The sequence below is a fragment of the Sprattus sprattus genome, assembly GCF_963457725.1.
Source record: "Sprattus sprattus genome assembly, chromosome: 2".
Taxonomy (NCBI): domain Eukaryota; kingdom Metazoa; phylum Chordata; class Actinopteri; order Clupeiformes; family Clupeidae; genus Sprattus; species Sprattus sprattus.
The window spans coordinates 50,215,968-50,238,817 of NC_137921.1; the positions used below are offsets into that span (position 1 = coordinate 50,215,968).

The 22,850-nt window shown below is 44.5% G+C and overlaps 2 protein-coding genes across 2 annotated transcripts; both read right to left on the bottom strand.

Moving 5' to 3' along the window:
- Positions 1-1,505: 1,505 nt before the first annotated feature.
- Positions 1,506-3,815, bottom strand: sft2d2a (SFT2 domain containing 2a; the record flags this gene model as incomplete). The annotated part of the gene is made up of 8 exons (XM_080833431.1): positions 1,506-1,578; positions 2,115-2,144; positions 2,245-2,303; positions 2,683-2,718; positions 2,986-3,067; positions 3,205-3,290; positions 3,521-3,610; positions 3,750-3,815. 8 exons carry the CDS (start codon positions 3,813-3,815, stop codon positions 1,506-1,508), a joined length of 522 nt encoding a protein of 173 aa, XP_080689557.1.
- Positions 3,816-4,157: 342 nt separating this feature from the next.
- On the bottom strand, positions 4,158-22,063 carry tmem45a (transmembrane protein 45a). The gene is made up of 6 exons (XM_080860666.1): positions 21,984-22,063; positions 15,169-15,381; positions 14,467-14,679; positions 13,759-13,943; positions 13,257-13,399; positions 4,158-5,424 (listed from the first exon to the last, which is right to left on the bottom strand). Exons 2-6 carry the CDS (start codon positions 15,362-15,364, stop codon positions 5,328-5,330), a joined length of 834 nt encoding a protein of 277 aa, XP_080716792.1. The 5' UTR covers positions 15,365-15,381; positions 21,984-22,063; the 3' UTR covers positions 4,158-5,327.
- Positions 22,064-22,850: the final 787 nt, after the last annotated feature.

The window sequence follows — 22,850 nt, forward strand, 5'->3', positions numbered from 1 at the left end:
AAGTATGTGCATTAAGAAATGAATGACTGTGCATTAAGAAATGTGCAATGGAATAGCATCTATATGATATATATAATATGTGATACAATATAATATAATATATTTTAAGTATAGGTATATATTCATATTCCACAAAATCAGGCTGCACCACATTGCAAAACTGAGCACGCTGCAATAACAGACTGGCAACAGTCGAAAAAATACGATACTTTTTAAAGGGTTCTAGCCTAGACTAAATTATTATATTATATCATATATTGTGTGTCAATTGCACTGCATAGATCTGAAAATGTTATGAGCATGATTGTATATGTCAAATTGTACAAATGTATACCTATACTTAAAATATATTACATTATATTATATTGTCACATATTATATATATCATATATTATATATATCATATGTTATTCCATTGCACATTATACTGAGTCATTATATTATATTGTATTATATATATGCTATGTTATTTATATTACAGTTCAACTATTGAGATGTGTATGTATATATTGAGATGTGTATATTTTTACTGCTATAGAAATATATAGCTTTTTTTGTAATGTTGATTTGTGAAATAACTGTGTATTGCCAATTGCACTGTTCAAGGTTTCTTAATGCACATACTTGAAAAGGAACTATTAAACTATGAAAAACACACTGACTGCCAGTTTCTCACTATTTGATGTATGCTCTTTCTCTTAATGATGGTCAATACCTAGTAACTAAAGAAGCACTATTTCGATAGTTTATAGATCTTCTCAGTATTTTCAAAGTGCACGAGCTGTGCAAGACAGGTGCGCGTTTATCATAGACCCATGCACATGAATGACTGGCGAGTTAACTAGCGAGATTCAAAGTAATGTAGAGGCAAATCTTTTTCACACACTTCACGTAGAGCATAAACCCTTGAATACTCCATGAAATTGGTTGCGAAATGTAAAAGGTTATCGTGATTTGTATCCAGACAAACCGCAGCTCCTGGCAACTTGCGGTTGTTTGACACGTTTGACAGACCTCTGACGTCAGAGAGCTCCTGTAACAATATGGCGGCGGCGCGTTTCGCCGAGAAGCAGTGGAGGCGGCGTCTACGTATACATGTCTATGCCGGGCACCATAGGCTACAATCTGTATAAAAGGTATAGTTGTTTATTAAACTATACATTAGAAATCACATACACATCTCATACAATAAGTGTACCCATGTTTTATAATACAATAGTTTAATACATTTAAAATTTGAAAACACAATATACCGTTAGATTTCCCCAAGGCCAAGAAGGTCTGTCAGTGTATTAAAATGAAAACTGTGCAAAAGAACAATACAATGTACAATTCAAAACACAACATATTACACAGACATGAAAACAACATGACTTGTAATTTCCTATATTTTAAATGTAAATACAGCCCTGCAAAAGGGCCAGTCTTGCTTAAAACATGTAACAGTATCTAACCAAGTATTTTACAGGAAAGTGCAGGCTTAAAAGTTCAGTGCTGTGGTTGAATCAAGAGACGTCTCCGACTGACTGCTTCATGCACATACGACACATCATGGAGAAAAACTTCAGTACCGCATCCCTGAGGAACACAAACACAGAAATAAAAACAGAACTTGTGTGAGTGCGTGAACTCATTTGAGTGCTGAGGATAGTAGTTGCTGGGGGTTTAAGAGGGTGGTATATTCAGAAGTGTGGTGAACTAACACAGATTTAAATATACCATCAAATAACCTTATTGTACATGCAGACAAAGAGCGCCCCCCTGTGGGCATAGCAATGTTGACTATGAATTTAAAGTGTGTGTGTTTCTGCCTGTTAATCAATATTTGTGTGTGTGTGTGTGTGTGTGTGTGTACACACATGTGTGTACTTGTCTGTCATGTCCCTCCTCTCAGCGTATTTGTTTGTGTGTTCCTGTCTCTGTCTGTCTGTCTGTCTGTCTGTCTGTCTGTCTGTCTGTCTGTCTGTCTGTCTGTCTGTCTGTCTGTCTGTCTGTCTGTCTGTCTGTCTGTCTGTCTGTCTGTCTGTCCCTAACTCTGTGCTTCTGTGTATGTGTGTTTAGGAAGTGATTTTGCAAACAATCTTACACAGCAAGACCCGATTAAAATCACTGACCTTGCAAAAGGAATATAAGACAGGCCATACCTATGAACAGAGAAAGCACACCAACATTTTTAAGAATGTACAAGCCAAATAGAATGTTATTTGATCTATAATTCCCCAAATTAAAAGTATTTTCACTCACCAGGCAAATGCTATGGACTGCAGAATGACAAGCACCAGAGCAAGAATAAAGATTTTCCACTAAAAAATAAATACACACATCAAAATGCATCACCAAAACAAATGACCCAGAGCAGAACAGAGCTTTGTACTTTGACATCATGAAAGTGAGCGTGCGAGGGAAACACAGACACGCAAGGCTACATGTGTGAGAGGAACACAGACACGCAAGGCTATGTGTGAGAGGAACACAGACACGCAAGAAAGTTTACTATGTGAGGGTAAGACAGACACTCAAGGCTATGTGTGTGAGGGGAACACAGACGCACAAGGCTATTTGCACGCAGCCAGCATGCAGCTGTGGGAAACATCTTAATAAAGACTTTGTTTACTAGAAAAACCAACACCCTTGGGAGGATGCTGCCTGACCAAACATTCTTGTCCTGAGAGAAGAACTCACCCATAAGACTGCACACAGGGTCAACACCAAACACGTCTTCAGGAAAAAACAAAAGAAAAATGTGATTTTGAACTCTCACTAGTGGACATCAACCAGTGCAACCATGCTGCGTAAGCCCTGAGCAACAACTTTCATATCAACACATCAAACTGTCTTGTCCTTCACAATTGAAGCCTATACCATTCAAATCATTACAACAAATCTGATTTATTAGGACAAAACCGTATTTGTAATCAAAAGATAAGTTATTATTTCAACGGACTATGTGGGTAACAGAGAGCACAGCACAGTAATTAGACTCACCAGCATGACAGCAGTAGCGAAGGCTCTGGTTTTATCACACATCCTCTTCACTTGTCTCAATGGGCCCATCAGGAACATTGTGCTGAGGGCAGATTAAATGGTTCGATGAAGACTTGCATATACACTTCCACATGATACTGCACATCTCCATAGCCTAGTTGTATCAGCAATCAATCAATGCATGACGGGTCAACATTCATACAGTCCTTATTGACTCACCTGAAAAGGGAGCAAACATTTCCAAAGGTGTAGAAGACAATGAACAGAAGAAGACCTATTTTAGGAATAAACAACATACCCGCTCCCTGCAAAATAAATGCCCTCATCAGCAGTGAAATAAACTGGGAACTGGATGGCAAAGCAACAACAGAAACACGTGGATGATCAGATATGGCTACTGCTCCTTCGCTGAATGACATTCTTTAGATCTGGTAAAACCGGTACCACGACTCTCTTCTTCTGGTTCCTTCTCATTTATTTCATTCGTCCTGGTTCCCTCTTACTTCCGTGCAAATGGGGCTGTAGAATTACTCACCAGAATAGTACACCCAACTCCGATGACCATACAAGCAATGAATCCTTTCACGCGTGTTCCCCATCCTAAAGTGGATGCTTCATTCGCTGTCTAGAAGGAGATCGAATTAGATTTTTGCCAAACTGGGCCAGTAAACATGCCCCATCCAGCCTAGTGTAATATCAACTGAAAACACATTAAAAACACCCTTAAACTGCTTCCCAATTGCCTAATTTAGTAGTTTGCTTACCTCTATAATACTTCTGTTGTCATTGTGGCCATCTCGACCACCCAACACCGCCCTGAGTTTGTCCATACCCGACACCTCTGACAGAAGGACCGGGGTTGAAGTGACAGACAGGTGGAAACCTGCCTTTAATTCCCCTGCTTCTTACCGAGTTTCGCAGTGAACTTTCTAAACTAGCCTACCTGGGAAACTTCTTGGCTCTGACGTCATATGTCTTACCTGACGAGTGCCCAAAGTACAAGAAAGAGCCTGACCGCATTGTCTAACCGGTCATATCTAAATAAACGCGGAAAAAGTCACAAAGTAAAAGAGTTTCACAACAATAAGGCAGACCATCAAAAATGCAGTTTTATTAATATTCGGAATTAACATGATACATATTGTTTATTTTAAAACAAAAATCTGCTTGTCCTCCTTGGGCATCAAATACGGTGATGTAACTTCAAGCTACGGACGCAATAAATAGTCAAAAGAAATACTTTCAAATACTCAAATTCGATTTAAAACGCCTACAGTGCATCTGTACCAGGACAATATACAGTACATAAAAAAACAATGACTACTCTGGACAGTTCCATATTGATTGGATGAAAATCATAGTGCCACATATAGGTTTATCATTATTTCATGACAACTCAAAAGCGGCAGTGTTAGATCTGATAACCTTATTATGTTTAAAGCTGAGAGGATTTAACCAAAAGACAAAGGCTGAATGATGAATCCCAGACTGAGTGGGACGGATGTGCTCTACAAACTGGACCTTTTCAATCTGTGGCATTTGTTTCTTTGAAATTATTTTTGAAGATTACTGGTTGTGTGAAACAAAAATAATTCAAGTTAATTTTTTAAAGGTGTATATAAATTATATCCCTGTCCCTGGCCCTCTGTTCCATCAGTTCCATCAGTACCTGTCAAAGCATGACTTTGGTCCCCTGAGAACAATTTGTTTGGGATTCTTTATGGCACAGTACCAAACTTTACTGTTGCCAGAGTGATGCCAACATTTCCTGCTAATTTCTTCTGGACTTAACTACCATAAGAGTAAGTCTCTTGCCACTCATATGCTATTCATACGGATAAAAGGTTCCTGACAAAGGTACCAGTCCGTCTGGACGTTTCCTGACAATTTCACAAATTCTTATTTTCTGGCTACAGGAGTGTCCCAGATTGTCTATTTAAATGAAAGCTATCAGGATGTACAGACAGCTTGTTTCAGTATTCTAAAATGTTCTGTTGCCTCGAGCAACTTTAAGATGAACTAAAAGAGTTCCTACCTTTCAAAAAACTGTACTGAGCATTCACTTAAATTAATATGAATTCAATTAATATTTTCTTATTCCTGAGCAGTCCTGTAAACACTTGGCTCAGGCTGGCAAGATTACACTTCATGGTTCTGACATTAAAAACTGTTAGGACGAGCACCAATTAGCATTCTGACATATCCACTCTTGAAACCGTAAAGCCAGTTCAGTGCTGTTGATTGACTGCAGGCATTGCTGCTTTCCCCTGTAACATTGAGGTATCAGCTCCGCAGGGTCTGACTGTAGAGCCTGTTGTCTTCGGTGCGGGGACGAGCGGCTCTCACAAAACCTCATCTTCAGACTCCCCGTCTCTCTCCCTGGGCTTGAGGAGACCCATCTCCATGGGTGGCATCCTTCTCAGCTTGGAGCGTACCACACTAGAGGGAACAGAAGGGAGTGTTAACATTCAAAGATGTGGAATGTACCACACTAGAGGGAACAGAGGGGGATGTTAACATTAGCAAAGATGTGCAAACTGTTCATATTCCAGTGATATGACCAAGGGTCCTTGGATGATAATGGAATTGAATTATATCAACACCTGATTCAAAAAAACATGGTCACTATGACTTTGTGAACAAAGACTGAGTAACATACTGGGAGATTGTCCAGTAGAGCACAGAGACAGTGATGAGAGACATAGCAGGAGACAGTGCAGTAGAGAGCACAGAGACAGTGATGGGAGACGTACCAGCAGACTGTGCAGTAGAGCACAGAGACAGTGAAAAGAGACATACCAGCAGACTGTGCATTAGAGAACAGAGACAGTGATGAGAGACATAGCAGGAGACTGTAAAGTCGAGCTCAGAGACACTGATGGAAGACGCACCAGCAGACTGTGCAGTTGAGCACAGAGACAGTGATGGGAGTAGGGTTGGTTACCGAGAACCGGTACCAATACGGCACCGGTTCCATACAACCGGTACCTACCCGGACCGAAATGCAACGCAGATTTCGGTGCTTCCTTTCGGTGCCTGAGCCGATTTTTTTAATTATTTTTTTTTGTAAAAAAATTATAATTTAACAAAACTAACGATAACTAACGATAGCTAACGAGAAGTAACGTTAGTGGCGTAGATCTTTCTGAGTACGATCTGTATACTTTTTTGGGTTGCTAACAGTTCTATTTCACAACGGGACTATGCTAGTCACAACTAATGGGATATCCTTCCGCGTGCGGCAGGATGAGTCGAGTCAGAATTTCAGAGTATATCCGTGCAACAGGTGTGGTACATCTCCCCCAGGTATAAAACACCAACAGTACCACATCACCACCTCTTTTTTTCCCTCGGCTAGGTGAGGTAAGTAGTCAACGTAGAGTATTAATTGTTGAGTTACTCAACTGGGCGAAGCTTGCTCCTCCCAAGAGTACTCTGTGTTGTTTAGTTTTCGGACTAACTACAGTTCCGTGTGACGAAGGTGAAACAATTTAACATACTGTTTCACTGCGCAGAGCTTGTCTTGTTAGTGCTTCATTACTTCCACCTAGCTACGTAGCTTGTGCTAGTGCTAATTCATTACTTACCACCCAGCTACGTAGCTTCACTGGTCGCTCTAGGTTGTGTGTGTGCCGCCTCAACCGCGACTCTGTGTTCACGTTAACATTCCGTTAGGCAAGCTCCGCGTCAATATTCCATTAGCTCGTGTTGCTGCTGTATAACTTCTCAGCTGCGAGTGGAGTCTAAAATTCTGAACATACTGTGCTGAGTTTTACGCTACTGCAGGTTAGCTAACCCACAGCAGGCTGGACAATTAAGGTGGTTGCACCTGTTGTCTAGATTATTTACTGAGCTTCTGTCAGCTGTGACCCACGCGCTGCTTGAAGCATTCAGTAAGACTGGTTAACCTGTTAAGGCCCAGTAAAATACATTGTGTATCTGCCTTATTGTGCATATTATAATATAACATTCTTATTATAATTAATATTGTAAATACTAGGTAAGTATTGTTATTGTTGTAAAAACTAGGTTAGTATTGGGCTAGTTTTAGGCTTAATGTGCAACTATGCCTTATTTTTGTGATCAATGTTCTGTGGGATTGGCCTCAGCTGATGCCCATTCCACCTGTATGTGGTGCCTTGGCCTTGAGCATGCTGCTCAGGCCGTGGAGTCCCCTTATGAGTGCATGTACTGTGCTACTCTGGGTCCGCGCCTCTGTGATGCTCGCTTGGCCATGATGCGCAAGGTTGCCATTAAAGGTCGAGCGAGCTCAAGTGCCCCCAAGCGCACTTTAACTCCCCCTCCACAGGAGGCGAGCACCCTGGCTAAGAAGCCAAAAAGGGATGACAATCAAACTTTGGATCAGCTGGAGGCCCAGGTTGCTTCACTGACCCAACAAGTAGAATCTCTTCCAGATGATCACGTCAGCCATGGAAGTGATGCGATTTCCATTTATGCTGATGATGATTTTGATGAGAGGTCAGTCTCTGAGTCAAATAACTGTGGTTCAGTTGGAGCCTCTGAGAAAGGGAGTGAGGGCTCCACTCCAACTGATATGCAAGAACTCTTATCTAGAGTTTTACAAGCTCTGGATATACACACGGAGGAGGCAGGTATATCAGGCAGGATTAACGTGCCTCAATGTCCTCAGTTCTGTGCAGCTTTGAGTCAGACCTGGACTAAAGTGAATGAACGCTTTCGCCTTTCAGGTCGATGTAGATCCTGGACTTACATGTCATCCCCAGAGTCACTGGGGCTCGACCAGTTTCCACCCATGGACCCTATAGTTGCAGCTATGGTCCTCCCAGACAAGGAAATCATTGGGAAAGTACCTAGGTGTCCCCCAGGCCCCTATCGTGCCGGTGACGAGCGCCTAAGGAACACTTACATGCCACTGACCATACTGGCTCGGCTTCTGAATGCATCCACTCTGCTTCAGACTTATCTAGACCTCTTGATATCTCGCCTGTCAACAGATTACGACCGGTCTTTAGTGGATGACATGAAGCAAGTGTCGTCACTGCTCACTCATCTGCACACAGAGATGGCTCGTGCTACAGGTAAGAGCTTAGCGGGGGTGATTTCATCCCGCAGACAGCTCTGGCTCTCCCAAACTAAAATGCCCTCGCCAGCTCAGAAACCCTTCCTGGACCTTCCTGTGACTGGTGGCCACATTTTTGGCCCGGGAGTTAATGCTATTTTGGAGCAAACCACAAAATTGCGCAAAGATCGGGAGACCCTACAGACATTCATGGGCCCTCCAGCGATGCGGGTCTCTACCCAAAGTCAATGGCAACCAAGGTTCCAGCCCCCCCCTACTGCAGCAGGACATATGGGGTTTACACAGAAGCAGCCTCGCCCTTTTCTGCCACGCCAGCAGGCTCAGCAAGCCCCTAGACAGCAGTGGCGCCAGCAGCAGGGCCACGCTGTCCAGCAGAGACAAGGGAACTGGCGTAAGGGTTCCAAGAAGCCTTGGGCCCCGGGAGCCACTCAGTCTTCCTGACTTGAGGGGCGCTGGCACGGGACGCTACTCCCTCGCGCAGCGAGAAAAGTGGGAGGAGCTTTTGGAGTCCCCCTGGGTACTGCAAACTGTACTGCAGGGTTACAGGCTCCAGTTCCGTTGCCAGCCACCAGCCTTCAGGGGTGTTCGAGTGACCAGGGCATCGGACCCTCGGAAGCGGAGAGCCCTTCAATTAGAAATTGCGTCCTTGCTGGCGAAACGGGCAATACGGCCACTCGATCTATCCGAACAGCCCAGTGGATTTTATGCAACTTATTTTCTGGTTCCAAAGAAAGAAGGCGGTTTTCGGCCTATTCTGGACCTTCGGAACCTCAACCACACCTTAAAGGACCTCCCGTTCAAGATGATGTCACCTGCGAGAGTCCTACAGTCAATGAGCCCAGGTCTTTGGTTCACAACCATAGACCTCAAAGATGCTTATTTTCATATAGCAGTCCACCCGGAACACAGGAAGTTCCTACGTTTTGCTTTCAACGGGAAGGCTTACGAGTACCTGGTCCTCCCCTTTGGCCTATCGTTAGCCCCTCGGACATTCACAAAGTGTATGGACGCGGTCTTGGCCCCTCTGACGACACAAGGGTTGTCCATTCTGAACTACATCGACGACTGGTTGCTGTGCTCCCCATCTCAGGAGCAAGCAGCAGTGGATACTTCAAACGTTTTGAGACACATATCCAAACTGGGACTCCGTTTGAACCACTCAAAATCACGTCTCATTCCCACTCAGGTGGTGACCTTTGTGGGCATGCATATCGACTCGGTGCTGATGAGGGCCCGCCTCACTCAGGATCGTGTTCAAGCCATCACCGTTCACCTCAAACTGTTTGTACAGGGTCATACGGTGACCCTTCTGCAGTGCCAGAGGCTGTTAGGGCTCCTGGCTGCTGCTTCTCACCTGATACCATTAGGTCTTCTGCACCTTCGCCCCTTACAGAGGTGGCTGAAAGCCCAGAATCTTCACCCTGTACTCCACAGGCATCGTCGCATACCTGTGTGCAAGGTGTGCATACAGGCGCTGAGGAGGTGGCAATCCCCAGTGTTTCTGCTTCAGGGAGTTTGCTTAGGGAGAGTCCATCGAAGGGAGCTGATTCAAACAGATGCCTCTCTGGTAGGTTGGGGGGCAGTGCTGAAGGGGAGGTCAGCCAGTGGGATATGGAGCTCCAGCTGGGCAGGACTTCATATCAATGTTCTCGAGTTAAGAGCTGTACAGCTGGCCCTACAGCACTTCCTTCCACTGTTACAGGGCAGGCACGTTCTGGTCCAGACGGACAACACCTCTGTGGTATCTTACATAAACCACCAGGGGGGCTTGGGTTCGTATCGCCTTCACTCACTAGCACACAACCTGCTTATGTGGGCACATCAAAATGTGACCTCTCTGAGGGCTGTACACATTCCAGGTGTCCTCAACACTGCAGCGGATATGATGTCCAGGAATGGCCCCCCGGAAGGGGAGTGGAGACTCAACACATGCGTAATACGTCGCCTGTGGGAAATGTATGGGGAGGCACAGGTAGACCTGTTCGCCTCTGCAGACAACGCACAGTGCCCACTGTGGTTTTCGATGTCCTATCCTCCCGGCCCACTTGGGCAGGATGCACTAGCCCACGAGTGGCCGAGGATGAAACTTTATGCGTTTCCCCCCTTCCCACTGATTCCAGCGACCCTGGACAGGGTGAAGGAGGCACGTCTTCAGCTCCTTCTCATTGCCCCGAAGTGGCCAAGACGCCCCTGGTACGGAGTGCTGTTGTCATTGGTAGTGGGAGCGCCATGGGAACTGCCTCACAGGCCAGATTTGCTCTCACAGGTACAGGGGAGGCTGTGGCACCCCAAGCCCCAGCGGCTCAGTCTGTGGGCCTGGCCGCTGAGCGGCGGAAGTGGTCTGGCCTAGAATTGGAAGAGACTGTTTTGGATGTCCTGGAAAGCGCACGGGCACCCTCAACCACTGCAGCATATGACAAAAAGTGGAAATTATATAGCCAATGGTGTGGAGAGAAGGGGCTCTGCCCAGAGTCAAGTGGCGTAAACTCAGTCCTTCTATTCCTACGTGGACTTTTTGATGCTGGACGGGCTGCATCTACTCTAAAGGTATATGCAGCGGCGATCTCTGCCTGTCATGATGAGGGTCCAGATGGCCCAATAGGTCAACACCGTCTAGTGACCAGGTTCCTCAAAGGTGTTCACAGACTCCGACCCCCAAGGATGCGAGTATTCCCTTCTTGGGATTTGTATATAGTTCTGGAGGCACTAACCAGGGCTCCCTTTGAGCCCTTGGATTCTATTGACCTGAAGCACTTGTCTCTGAAAACAGTTTTCTTGGTCGCGATCACCTCCACAAAGAGAGTCAGTGAAATACAGGCCCTTTCTGTGAGTGAGGAGTGCTACCGCGTAGGCCCGGATAAGGCGAGCGTCTTGCTCCGACCTAATCCTTCCTTTTTGCCCAAAGTTCTTCCCCAGGGCTACGTTAACAGGGAAATGACACTGACCTCTGTTCCCCCGTCACAAGTGTCTGAAGGGGGAGGTAATTCCCTACAGACTTTGTGTCCAGTTCGAGCCTTGCTGCATTATGTTGACAGGACATGCAACATTCGCCAAACTGATCAGTTATTTGTTTGTTTTGGGGATCGTGTGAAGGGTAAACGGCTATCAAAGCAACGCCTTTCACACTGGATAGTTGAGACAATACAGCTTGCTTACAACTTGGCTGGGAGACCCCTGTTATCCTCAGTGAGGGCACACTCTACTAGGGGTGTTGCTGCATCATGGGCTTTGCTGAAAGGTGTCCCTTTGACAGATATATGTGCTGCTGCCAATTGGGCGTCAGCAGGAACTTTTGCCAGGTTCTATCAGGTGAATGTCGCTGCACCTCAGGGATTGGGTTCAGCTATACTGCAATCCTCTGTGCTTTCTCAGCAATGAGTTCTGTTTTTGCTGTATTTGACTTGGTTCAATAAAGTTGTGTGAATCAAGCAAATTGTCCATGGTATTTCTTCTAAGGGAACCAACTTACTCTGGTATTATCATCCCATTAGTTGTGACTAGCATAGTCCCGTTGTGAAATAGAACGAAGGTTACGTCTGTAACCACGGTTCTATGAACTAAGGGACTATGCTAGTCCAGCTGTTGCTCCCCTTATAGCCTCAGGAAGTCTTGAGGTGGTGATGTGGTACTGTTGGTGTTTTATACCTGGGGGAGATGTACCACACCTGTTGCACGGATATACTCTGAAATTCTGACTCGACTCATCCTGCCGCACGCGGAAGATTATCCCATTAGTTGTGACTAGCATAGTCCCTTAGTTCATAGAACCGTGGTTACAGACGTAACCTTCGATTTCGTGGGGCACATATGAAACTGCTTCATCTCTCAATGTAGACTCTCGCCTGTGTCGCTCACGCTCATTGGTGATAATGTAGCATTCCATATGGGACTAGTGGAAACGGGATTTGTGTTGAGTTGCCATGGTAATGGGTTGACTTGTGTGGTTTCGGTTTCAAGATAAGTGTGGTTGTTCTAAGCAGAAGTTGGATACGCTTTATTAAACAGAGAGCTACCGTCTCATCCAAAGATATTCCTTATCAGTGTGAGTTCTTAAGAGAGCACTAACTCGGACGCTACAATAACATTGCAACAGTCTAATGACAGCGAAGAGCAGGCAGCCTTGCACAAAGCAAGCACAAACAGAGCTAGCCATCAATATAACGGAGAAAATGCAGAAAGGTAAACAATCAGAAGTGTGGCTGTATTTCGCACAAAAAGATTCAAACAACGCGACTAATTGCGTGTAAAGGGGGGAGAGAGGCAAGGCAAGAGGCAAGGCAAGAGGCAAAGGCAGATCAGAAATCGCAGATTAAAGACTGTGCCAGCAGCCCTGAACCTAAACTCTTAAAGGGGCAGTACACATTCACGAAACCAGTGGGTTTAAATAAATGCAAACAAAATAATATTTGTTTTCCTCTGTAGGCAAATATGCTCATATTTCTGCAAAAGAATTACTGAAGTGTGAAGTGTGTGTACAGAGTGTGTTTTGAATTTATTTATATTTATTTAAGTATACTGTAAACAGTTGTTAAAAGTTAATATATTGTTCATAGTTTGAAGTTAAAAGGTTTGAAGCCAAGTGTTTTGTATTTATTTTTATTTATAGTATACCTTCAACAGTTAATATATTGTTAAATTTGAAGAAAACTATTTGCCTTGGCAATAAATAAGCCTTTAAAGTCTTTAAGCCAAAAAAGTATCGGTTCCGGCACCGTTTAGGCACCGGTATCGTTTTAAAAGTATCGGTTAAGTACCGGTATCGGAAAAACCCCAAACGATACCCATCCCTAGATGGGAGACGTACCAGCAGACCGTGCAGTAGAGCACAGTGACAGTGATGGGAGACGTACCAGCAGACTGTGCAGTAGAGCACAGAGACAGTGATGGGAGACGTACCAGCAGACTGTGCAGTAAAGCACAGACACAGTGATGGGAGATGTACCAGCAGACTGTGCAGTAAAGCAAAGACACAGTGATAGACATAGCAAGAGACTGTGCAGTCGAGCACAGAGGCAGTGATGGGAGACGTACCAGCAGACTGTGCAGTAAAGCACAGACACAGTGATAGACATAGCAAGAGACTGTGCAGTCGAGAACAGAGACAGTGATGGGAGACGTACCAGCAGACTGTGCAGTAGAGCACAGACACAGTGATAGACATAGCAAGAGACTGTGCAGTCGAGCACAGAGACAGTGATGGGAGACGTACCAGCAGACTGTGCAGTAGAGCACAGAGACAGTGATGAGAGCACAGGCGAGGTGCCAGCAGTAGCACATGGTGATGAACATCACGTTGTTGTGGTCTTTCAGATCCCACTTCACCTCACTGGGAGAGTACAGAACAAAGCCGATCTGGAACAAGATAGAGAACACAATATGAGGACAGGGAACAGGACAGAGAACACAATAACAGGGATCCCATCTAGTCTGACAAACTCCTTTCCCACGAACCACAACTTCTCCCTACTCTAATGTCACATAGTTTTGGACCATGAAAATTATTCAATCATATCAATATTGTTGAGAGTCACAGATTTGCTACAAGTGTAAAAGTGTGTTGCTATGGCTGTATTTGCTGACATGTTTAAACACAACAGATATTCTGGCATACTCAACATCTTTCAAGTCTGGACAACGACATCTAGTGCTTTACACCTTTTCTTACATATCCTGCACAGCCTCCACACACACACACAAACACACACACTTACCTGCCAGAACCAGCTCCCCTGCAGGATGCACATGGTAGTGCGCAGCAGCTCCAGAAGCACGTTGCCGCGGTGGAACACCTCCAGGAGGGCGGTGAGCGCGCCCGCGAAGATGGCGTAGAGCAGCAGCTGGTGCAAGTGCACGTCCAGCATCTCCCGGCCGTGCAGGTGATGCAGGAACAGGAAGCCTGGAGGAATACGAGGTTAGTTAGCGTAGCCAACACGCACGCACGCACGCACGCACGCACGCACGCACGCACGCACGCACGCACGCACGCACGCACGCACGCACACACACACACACACACACACACACACACACACACACACACACACACACACACTCTCTCACTCTCTCACACACACACACACACACACACACACACACACACACACATACACACACACACACACACACACACACACACACACACTCTCACTCTCACTCTCACTCTCACTCTCACACACACACTCTCACACACACACACACACACACACACACACACACACACACACACACACACACACACACACACACACACACACACACACACACACACACACACACAAACACACACACAAACACACACTCTCACGCACTCTCACACTACGTCATATCTGTGATGTCATATCTGGGTTGAACTGAGGAATCATGTATTAGTAAAGTGTTAAACTATGTCATATCTGTTGTGAACTGAATTAACATGTGACCTTCATTGAAGAAGGCGATGCTGAGGATGAGTCTGTCCAGGGCGAGCGGTGCGACGTCGTTCATGTGGACGGTTAGCGTGGTGGCCCCTGAAAGGGCAAAGAACAGGTACATGGTGGAGTGCTGCCAGATCATCAGCTGCTCCCACTGCTGCTCTGTCCGGTCGTACAGATGGAAGCGCGGCCCGTTCGACGCAAACTGCTCCGCCAGGATACCTGCGTCAGAGACACACCCATAGGGGGCGCAAGAGGAGGGAATAGGCACCAACATATGAGTTGGTAAAAGAGTAAAATACTTTGTCCTCCTCAAAGTGGTCTGCACCTCACAAGGGATATCACGTCTGGAATATAGAATGGGAGTGTTCAAGTCTGGGATATCAATTTACAGGCTCAGTTTGCCACAAACTGCTCTGCAAGGATACCAGTGTGACGGGGAGAAGACCCACATGGGGAGAGCAGTTGGCACACACACCCATGCCCCATTCGCCTGCAGACACACTGAAATAGAAACATCCCACAATCCACCACTCTCTCGGATACTAGCCAATCTTGCATTTACAATAGCCTGCACAGCATGAGGAATATTATTAGAGTCTGAAGAAATGTGGGTTAATCAAATGATAAAAAATTATGATAGATTCAGTGGTGCTCGCATTTAACTCTGCATGCAGTTGAGTATAGTGTATGTGTTGAACCGCTTCTCACCAATCAGAGAAAATGAAAGCACCACAGCGCCCTCTAGGATCTCCATGCGGCGCTGCATTGCTCGGGTGGCTAGACGTCCTGCACCGGCGCTCTTGCTCCTGCGGGTGGCGTACCAGAGAGAGAACTTCCCTGACCACCACAAACCTGCAATGAGGAAGAAGCTGCCAGGCAGAATATGGCCCTTGAAACTCCCCATGGTCCTTCACGGCAACCCTGGAGGTAAACAAAACATCCAATGAAGGACCAACTTTGCTTGCGTGACAGCAGTCGAAGGGAAGCACAGGGGCAGGTCCCTCCACAGGCCCTCCTCACTATTCTAAATGGCTGACTGTGCACCTGGCTTGGCTTCTAAAACGTTCCTATCTTTTCCATCTTGTCCCAGCAGAGCAGCACAAACCCAGTACAAATGAGGAAACTCGTGTCCCAGGTACGCCCCGATACAGATAACAGATGACACTGCAGTGGACCGGTGCCAGTCCAGAGCCGAGCCTACCAGATAGAGGACAGACCTGTGCGCCACACGGCCATTCCATTCCAGAGCCCGTCTCTGTCTGGCCTGGTCTGTATGTTATCTGCATGAGCATCTCACTGCTCCACTTCTTTCACAGTCCCATTCCTGTCAGTGCAGGCACGGCTCACTCCTAACACACGCCCGATATTTCCAAAAACAGATATACCTTAGTCGTAAGTCCCAAAAGTTCTGGGTTAAGCCTTTTCAAACTATCTGTGTAATCAGTAGTTAGTATGGCAACATGGTAATTCATCTTCTTGTGTTGCTATGCTAAATGTTTGCAGATCCTCTTAAATACATAAACACTCTATAAATGACTCAAAAATCTGTTTTTAAACTTATAACACAACATGCAGACAAATGTTGGATTAAAGGACATCAAACATGAGCGCTGGGTGCTTCCTTTCTAATGGAGACTATTCCTCAGACCCAGCTCTCTGAATCACACTGGCCTCTTATCTTTTGTCCGCCTGCATACATTTGCATTGCAAACATCAACAGTAACCAAAACACAATTGCATGCTCAACTACTGGTATCTGTGTAAACAAGCAATCTGAAAATACATTTTTAAAAAGAAATGTAATGTACAGAAGACTGCATAATAAGCATGATTGTACTGTTTGCCTGGGTTCTCGACTATGCTACTACTTCAAACTAAATATTTTTACACCTTGCTATCCATGCGCAATTTGTATAAGTCATTTAATATTTACATACTAAAGGGAATGGCCAATTCCAAAACTAAATGACCCATAGCCCATGAATCGCCCATAGTCTCACAATTTCTACATTTAAAATTACTTTCAAATACTGTGTTTTTAACAGGGCAAAATGTGGAGGTAGTTACCTTATTCCCTTTTGAGTATAGATTGCACATGTTATTGCAGAACCCTGCACGTAGCAAGTGCACCTTCAGTCCCTGATCTGGCTTGATTCGGCGTAGTTCCCCTAGATGTCTCCCATCTGTTCTTTGGGAGTGTGGCCTAGTTTATGACCGTACTTCAGGTTCGGTTATAAAAGGAAAAGGGAAGTCCTTACACAAGAAACAGCTTACACAAGAAACCGCTGCAAATCATTCTCTACTACCTGTTCCCCTCTGGAAACTGGGTTTTTGTGTACATGCCTTTAAATGTAGTACTTACTATGGGCCAGCTCTAAAGATAGCCTTTCATAAAGAATAAGCACAGTGTCTCTGTCTGTGTGTGTGTATGTGTGTCTGGCTTGGGCGTGTGTGTGTGTGTGTGTGTGTGTGTGTGTGTGTGTGTCTGTGTGTGCGTGTGTGTCTGTGCGTGTGTGTCTGTGTCTGTGTCTGTGTGTGTGTGTGTGTGTTGGCTTGGCTGTGCCTTCGGTGGAAAGAGGCCACTGAAAACATACATCATCCCGGTGTAACAGGCCAAATTAACCCCCACCCAGATTAAACCTGGGTATACTTTGGCCCAGACCAGAGTATACCGAGGGGATATATACTGTATATATTTTCATTTTTTGCTGGGCAGTTTTTTATTCTGCTTCTATTTCTCCAACGAATATTTTGACATTAAAAAATATATTTAACATAAGGGGAAAATTTGCCAAAAATCTAAAGAGGTAGGGGTGTTGTCAGAACCTGCTAGCGCATTGATTGGGATTCGTCGAGTGGGGGTCGAACGGACAATACAGTATTTTATGAATAATTTTTTCGAAACTTGCATGCACCTAGTGCAGTACATTCTTAATACCATTGGTTGAATGTTGCCTGGTTCTGTATACCTCCTCCGCTCCCTGAGATGCCCAGACATGCAAGAGACGTCCTAACAAACGTAAAATGATGATGCACTCATCATTTATATTGTAGCGAGGACTAGCTAGTCTTAGGAGTTGAAGTTTCAGAAAGTTTTGAGTTTTATTATATTATGTTACAATTGCATTATGTTTTGGGTATGTGCTTTTATTTTAATGTGTGTGATCTTTGTGGATGTTTTGATGTTGTTATCAGTGTTTAACTTTGAACATTTATATTGTAGCGAGGACTTGCTAGTCTTAGAAGTTGAAGTTTAAGGATGTAGTAATCTTTGATCTTTGTGGAAGTCTAATATTTAGGTTTCCTCCGGTAGGAGGTAACCTATTGTTATTGTAGGCTTTCTTATTATGTTGCTGCAATGGGAGTCAATGGCAGCCCCTAGAACCATATGGTAACTTTTTGTGAAATTTGGCACACTCATTAAGGACAGTCCCTTCTTCATTCACACCAATTTTCATGGCTCTCATTAGACCATTCTAGCGCCACCAACAGGTCAAAGTTGGACTTTTGTAACACACGCAACTTTTGAACTGTATGACCGATTTTCAAAAATGAGGTACCATTGGATTCCCTGGATCAAGACAAATTAAACCCACCCCATGGCGTCAATTTCCGGTTATATAGATTTTCCGCTATTTCCGGTTTTATCAAAAACCTTTGAAAGCCTTCTCCTCCTACAATTTTTGACAAATCTTCTTCAAAATCACCAGAGATGATCTTCAGACCTAGCCTCACAAAAGTTATCAACAGAATTTTGATCCTCACAACCGTTTGTCCGGTACAGCCACTCAAATTCAGTAGAAAAGTGGCCAAACAGGAAGTGAAGTCATACGTCAGAAAATATTTGAGTGAAATTTACGCCACAGGGTGTGTTTAATTCGTCTTGATCCAGGGAATCCAATGGTACCTCATTTTTGAAAATCGGTCATACGGTTCAAAAGTTGCGTGTGTTAACACAAGTCCAACTTTGACCCGTTGGTGGCGCTAGAGTGGTATAATGAGAGACATGAAACTTTGCATGAATAAAGAAGGGACGGTCCTTAATGATTATTCCAAATTTCGCAAAATGTTACCATATGGTTTGTCCGGTTCATCCACTCAAATTCAGCAGAAAAGCGGCCAAACAGGAAGTGAAGTCATATCTCAGCTAATCTTTGAGATATCAACACCAAACTGGTATGTCACTTGGAAGACACCACAACATGTTCCCATGTGCAAAGGCAACTTCATATCTTGAAAAATGATTGATATAAAGCAAATTGGATACATTGTTAACGCTAAAATAATGCTTTACACATCTGCATGTCAAAAAGTGAAACTCTGATTCAATCACAAGTTCATATGAAGACACTTGGGAATGTTTAGTACACAAATCTGAAAAAAAGTTGACTGTAAAGTGAAAAGTGGATTTTTGGTGAATATTTGAAACATGCATGCTTGACTACTTGCTAGGGTGGTTCTCTATAGAATGTCTCTCTGTCTCCTCATCCGCGCGGCTCCTAAATCTCACACACTCAGTCTCCCCTTAACACACGCGCAGGCTTTGTTTTACGCACACACATTCTCACAGACACACAGCTTGGTGTCACACACATACATTCTCACAGACACACAGGGTAAGCGCACACACACAACCTCCACTCAGTCTAAACTTCAAGGCAAAAGCATTGTAAATGTTGGATTTGAAATGTAATATCCCATTGGCAAGTCTGCAGCATGGATTTTCTATACAGTGACAAATGGTTTTTTTCTTCCCCTGGTTCGCAATGTTTGAAGGAGGAAACCGCCATCGCTGCTTGCAGCTATATTTTTTTCAGTTTTTCTGGTTGAAGTAATAAAAGTTTTAGAGTTTTAAGATTTAAATCAGTTAGCGTTCTCACATAACTTACCTGACAAAACTTAAACTCCAATAAAATGTTGTAAAATTAAGTAATTCTTGTGTATATCACTCAACACGACTGATATCAAGGGGGTATAATCTGGTCTGAGGGGTATGAATTGGCCTAGGCCAATTTATACCCCGGACTATAAATTGGCCTAGGCCCCTTTAACCCCAGGTATAGTCCGGACTGGGGGTATACTTTGGCCTGTTACACCGGGAACTGAGGTGCCTTTGCGACTGCAGAACCGACAGAACCCCACTGATAGTCATGTTAACAAAAGCTCAAGGGAACAGGAGGTTGAGATTGATTTCAACAGGTTTTTGTGTAATATGTTTCTTGTGTAAGAACTTCCCTTCCCCTTTTCTCAAGCGTACCTGACATAGATCAGGTCGTCCCCAGGCCACACTCCCAGAGAGCAACTTCAGGCCCGCAACAAGGCCAGATTTCACTCATGGTACACTGCCATGTACGCAACACGGTGTGTGCACACTGTCTGGTCACACACTCTTGACAGTTCTGGCTGAGTATCAGGGCTTATTATTATCATTTATGAAGTGCTTAGACCCTGTCATGCACACACATTTACCAAGTGAATAACAACCCCAAGAGAATAGTTTATACAGAGCTAGATGGAAAAACATGCATCGACGAGTGAAAGACCTAATAACTGTTTAAGATGTTGATAATGACCCTAGTGAAGCCCTGTGATTGGTGGGTCAAGAGATGCCATGATGTTTTTGCCAGCCTAGTCAGCCTGTGACTATGCATCAAACCACTACTCAGTTCTTGTCTGCCATTATAAACACTGATATAACCACTCTTATCACCACCTCATTAAAACGTCTCCCTCTCATCCCAAAAAAACAACTGAGCACTGGGTCCCTTGCTCTTTTCCTTCTCCTTTGATCATTGACCTTGGGGTTGAGGGAGGTTCCTGCTCCTTTATCCCACCTCAGTGTACCAGTGGGAGCTCATGGGAAGGAGTTGTCCTTCAGTGGTTATCGCCACGGAGACGACAGCAGCCAACCCGGCCCAGCCCGGCCTGTGTACTGTGTACTGTGCGCTCTGTGCTGTGTCTGATCCAGCCTGCAGCCATCATCTAGTCCTGACAGCCGGCATGAGGCCCACAGGAGTGCAGCATATGCAGTCCCACCCTGGTCTCAGAGGGTAGGAGGGAATAAAACAAGAGAACACTGATGGTGCTGATGACCTGACACTGGTCAGGGCAGGGTAGGCAACCCTAAAGCCCGCCCGCCCTCCCGCCTGCCCCCCGCTGCGTGTGGCTCGGGCCGCCGAATGGCACCCCGCCCACACACCCCCTGCACGCACAGATTGCTGACTGGCCATTTGGGCATGACACTGTGCACCCAACGCATGTCCCATTTGCACTATAGCCCTTTGCTTAATGGTAGGCCTGAGCCAGGGTGACTTTAGGCTTGTGTGACACCGAGCCTTTACTGCCTCGCGTCAACACTGATAATGTTCCGAGTATATAAAAAGGCTATAAAGTTGCAGTGCCCTTGACACACAGGTCACACTGAGAGCGCGCGTCTTAGGTAAAGGGTCCTTTTAAGAAACAGACTGGTGACACTCAATGCTATCGTCATGGCGGTGATTAAAGTCTGATTGGAAAAAATCCACTCTTGACTTTCCCATGATTGTTTTAATCAATTAATTAAATATCTGCAATGGATGCAAGTACTGAACTCAGTTTTCTGGAAGAGAAAGGCTACTCTTCACCCAAAATAGCCTGCCTGTTCCTTCCAAAAATAACCAGGCTTGTCTGTTTACATCTTGAAATCCTTTGTCCAGTCCCAGGATCCTACTTGCATCCAAGAGGACACTTCTGTCACCATGGTGACCCTGAGCACCACGGCGGTCACCCCTCTTTTATTTTAGACGGAACCGTCGGTAGACATGTCATAATGTACCATACCAGTCTAATGTAGTAATGTATTAGCAGGCGTACGCCATGACATCACTTCAGTCTTATTTGTGTTGCCCATAGCTATACCCTATCAATGAGTTTGATCGTTGATTAAAGCTTCGAAAATACACAAATAACCAGGACATAGAGCTACTGAACACATTTTCCCGACGAAAATCGAAATGTAGTTTTAAGGATTTTAGTGCATTAGTAGGCTATATAAGTAGACGTTTAGTAGCCTATACACCAGATCTATAGTTTAGTACAGTACAGTATAAGAGTATTAGAAGACCAATAGTACATTATTCAGTATAATATTTTTGTAGTAGGCTTTAGACTATAGTATTAGTAGCCTATATTGTAATATTATTTTAAGTGTAGGCCTTCTACAGATTCATTTAGACTCCATATTGACTGGCAGGCTTTAGGCTACAGCCAATTGGATGGAAAATAGTAGCCTACCATCCACATGCTACATAAAAAGAATGTACATCATAAAAGGTAGCAATACAAAGTTTTATTTGAGGAAGTAGCGGTCCAACAGATGGATAACTACAATAACTAGGTCTGTTTTATTCGGTTCAAAGTTTACTGAAACGACGGCCCGTGTTCAATGTGTAAAAGACTATCACTTTATGACAATATGTCGTGTGGAAAATCTAGCCTAAACTCTAAAACATAAAATTTAAACAAATCGATCAGATTGTTCTTACCTTCCCGTCCCTCCACCAGAATACCCTTTTCTTTTCTTCACTTTTCCAGTTACGACTGTAAGCATAAATTAAGCCCTTTTTCCGTACATAGACACAGCATCTGCAATTCAAACGTAAGCTGTTTAAAACCCTTAATACCCTTGGCATCCCCTTTTATGTGCTTGAATAAATATATTCTCGCTGTTGAAGTTGGTGCTGTGGTTGAGATAAGAACCTCTTCAGTGACCATCAGGAAAAAATCTTCTGCATCTGTAATCAACAGCTGTGTCTCACAGTCAGTTCTGTAAGGAGTGTTGGAGACTTTTTTCCTTTCTCCTCCACTTTTGTACGAACATCCCCTGAATTGAATCCATTGGTCAGTAAACACTAAACGACGTCACTCGCCGCATTTGTGATTGGTTGAGAGTCGATTCCATCAAAGCTTCGGCAACATTCCACGTGTGCAATTTTACTCCTCCTGCAGGATGATGATGGGCAGCGCAAGCCAGGACCGCTTTTCGAAGTTTGTTGACAAACTCAGAACGGAGATAATAAATATCGAGTTTGCCTAAAGGCGGGACATGCGAAGTCCCGGTACGTGCAGCCTCTCACGTCTCTAAATATTAACATTCGATCAGAGCTTGTTTATTACAAGATACAACGGCACGATAATACGTGGAAACAAATCAACGTGGTCAGTTTGCATTGTACAAGGACAAATTGAGAAATAACAAATGAAGATTTTTTTTCTTATAATGCCAATTTTCGTCTAAAACTAGTACAGTTTGATTGAATTTCGTATAAGTTCACTGCATCCACAATTCAACTCGGCGGGTTTCAGATATCCAGTGGATGAAAAATCCGATCTTGTTCGATTTGGCTTCTCTG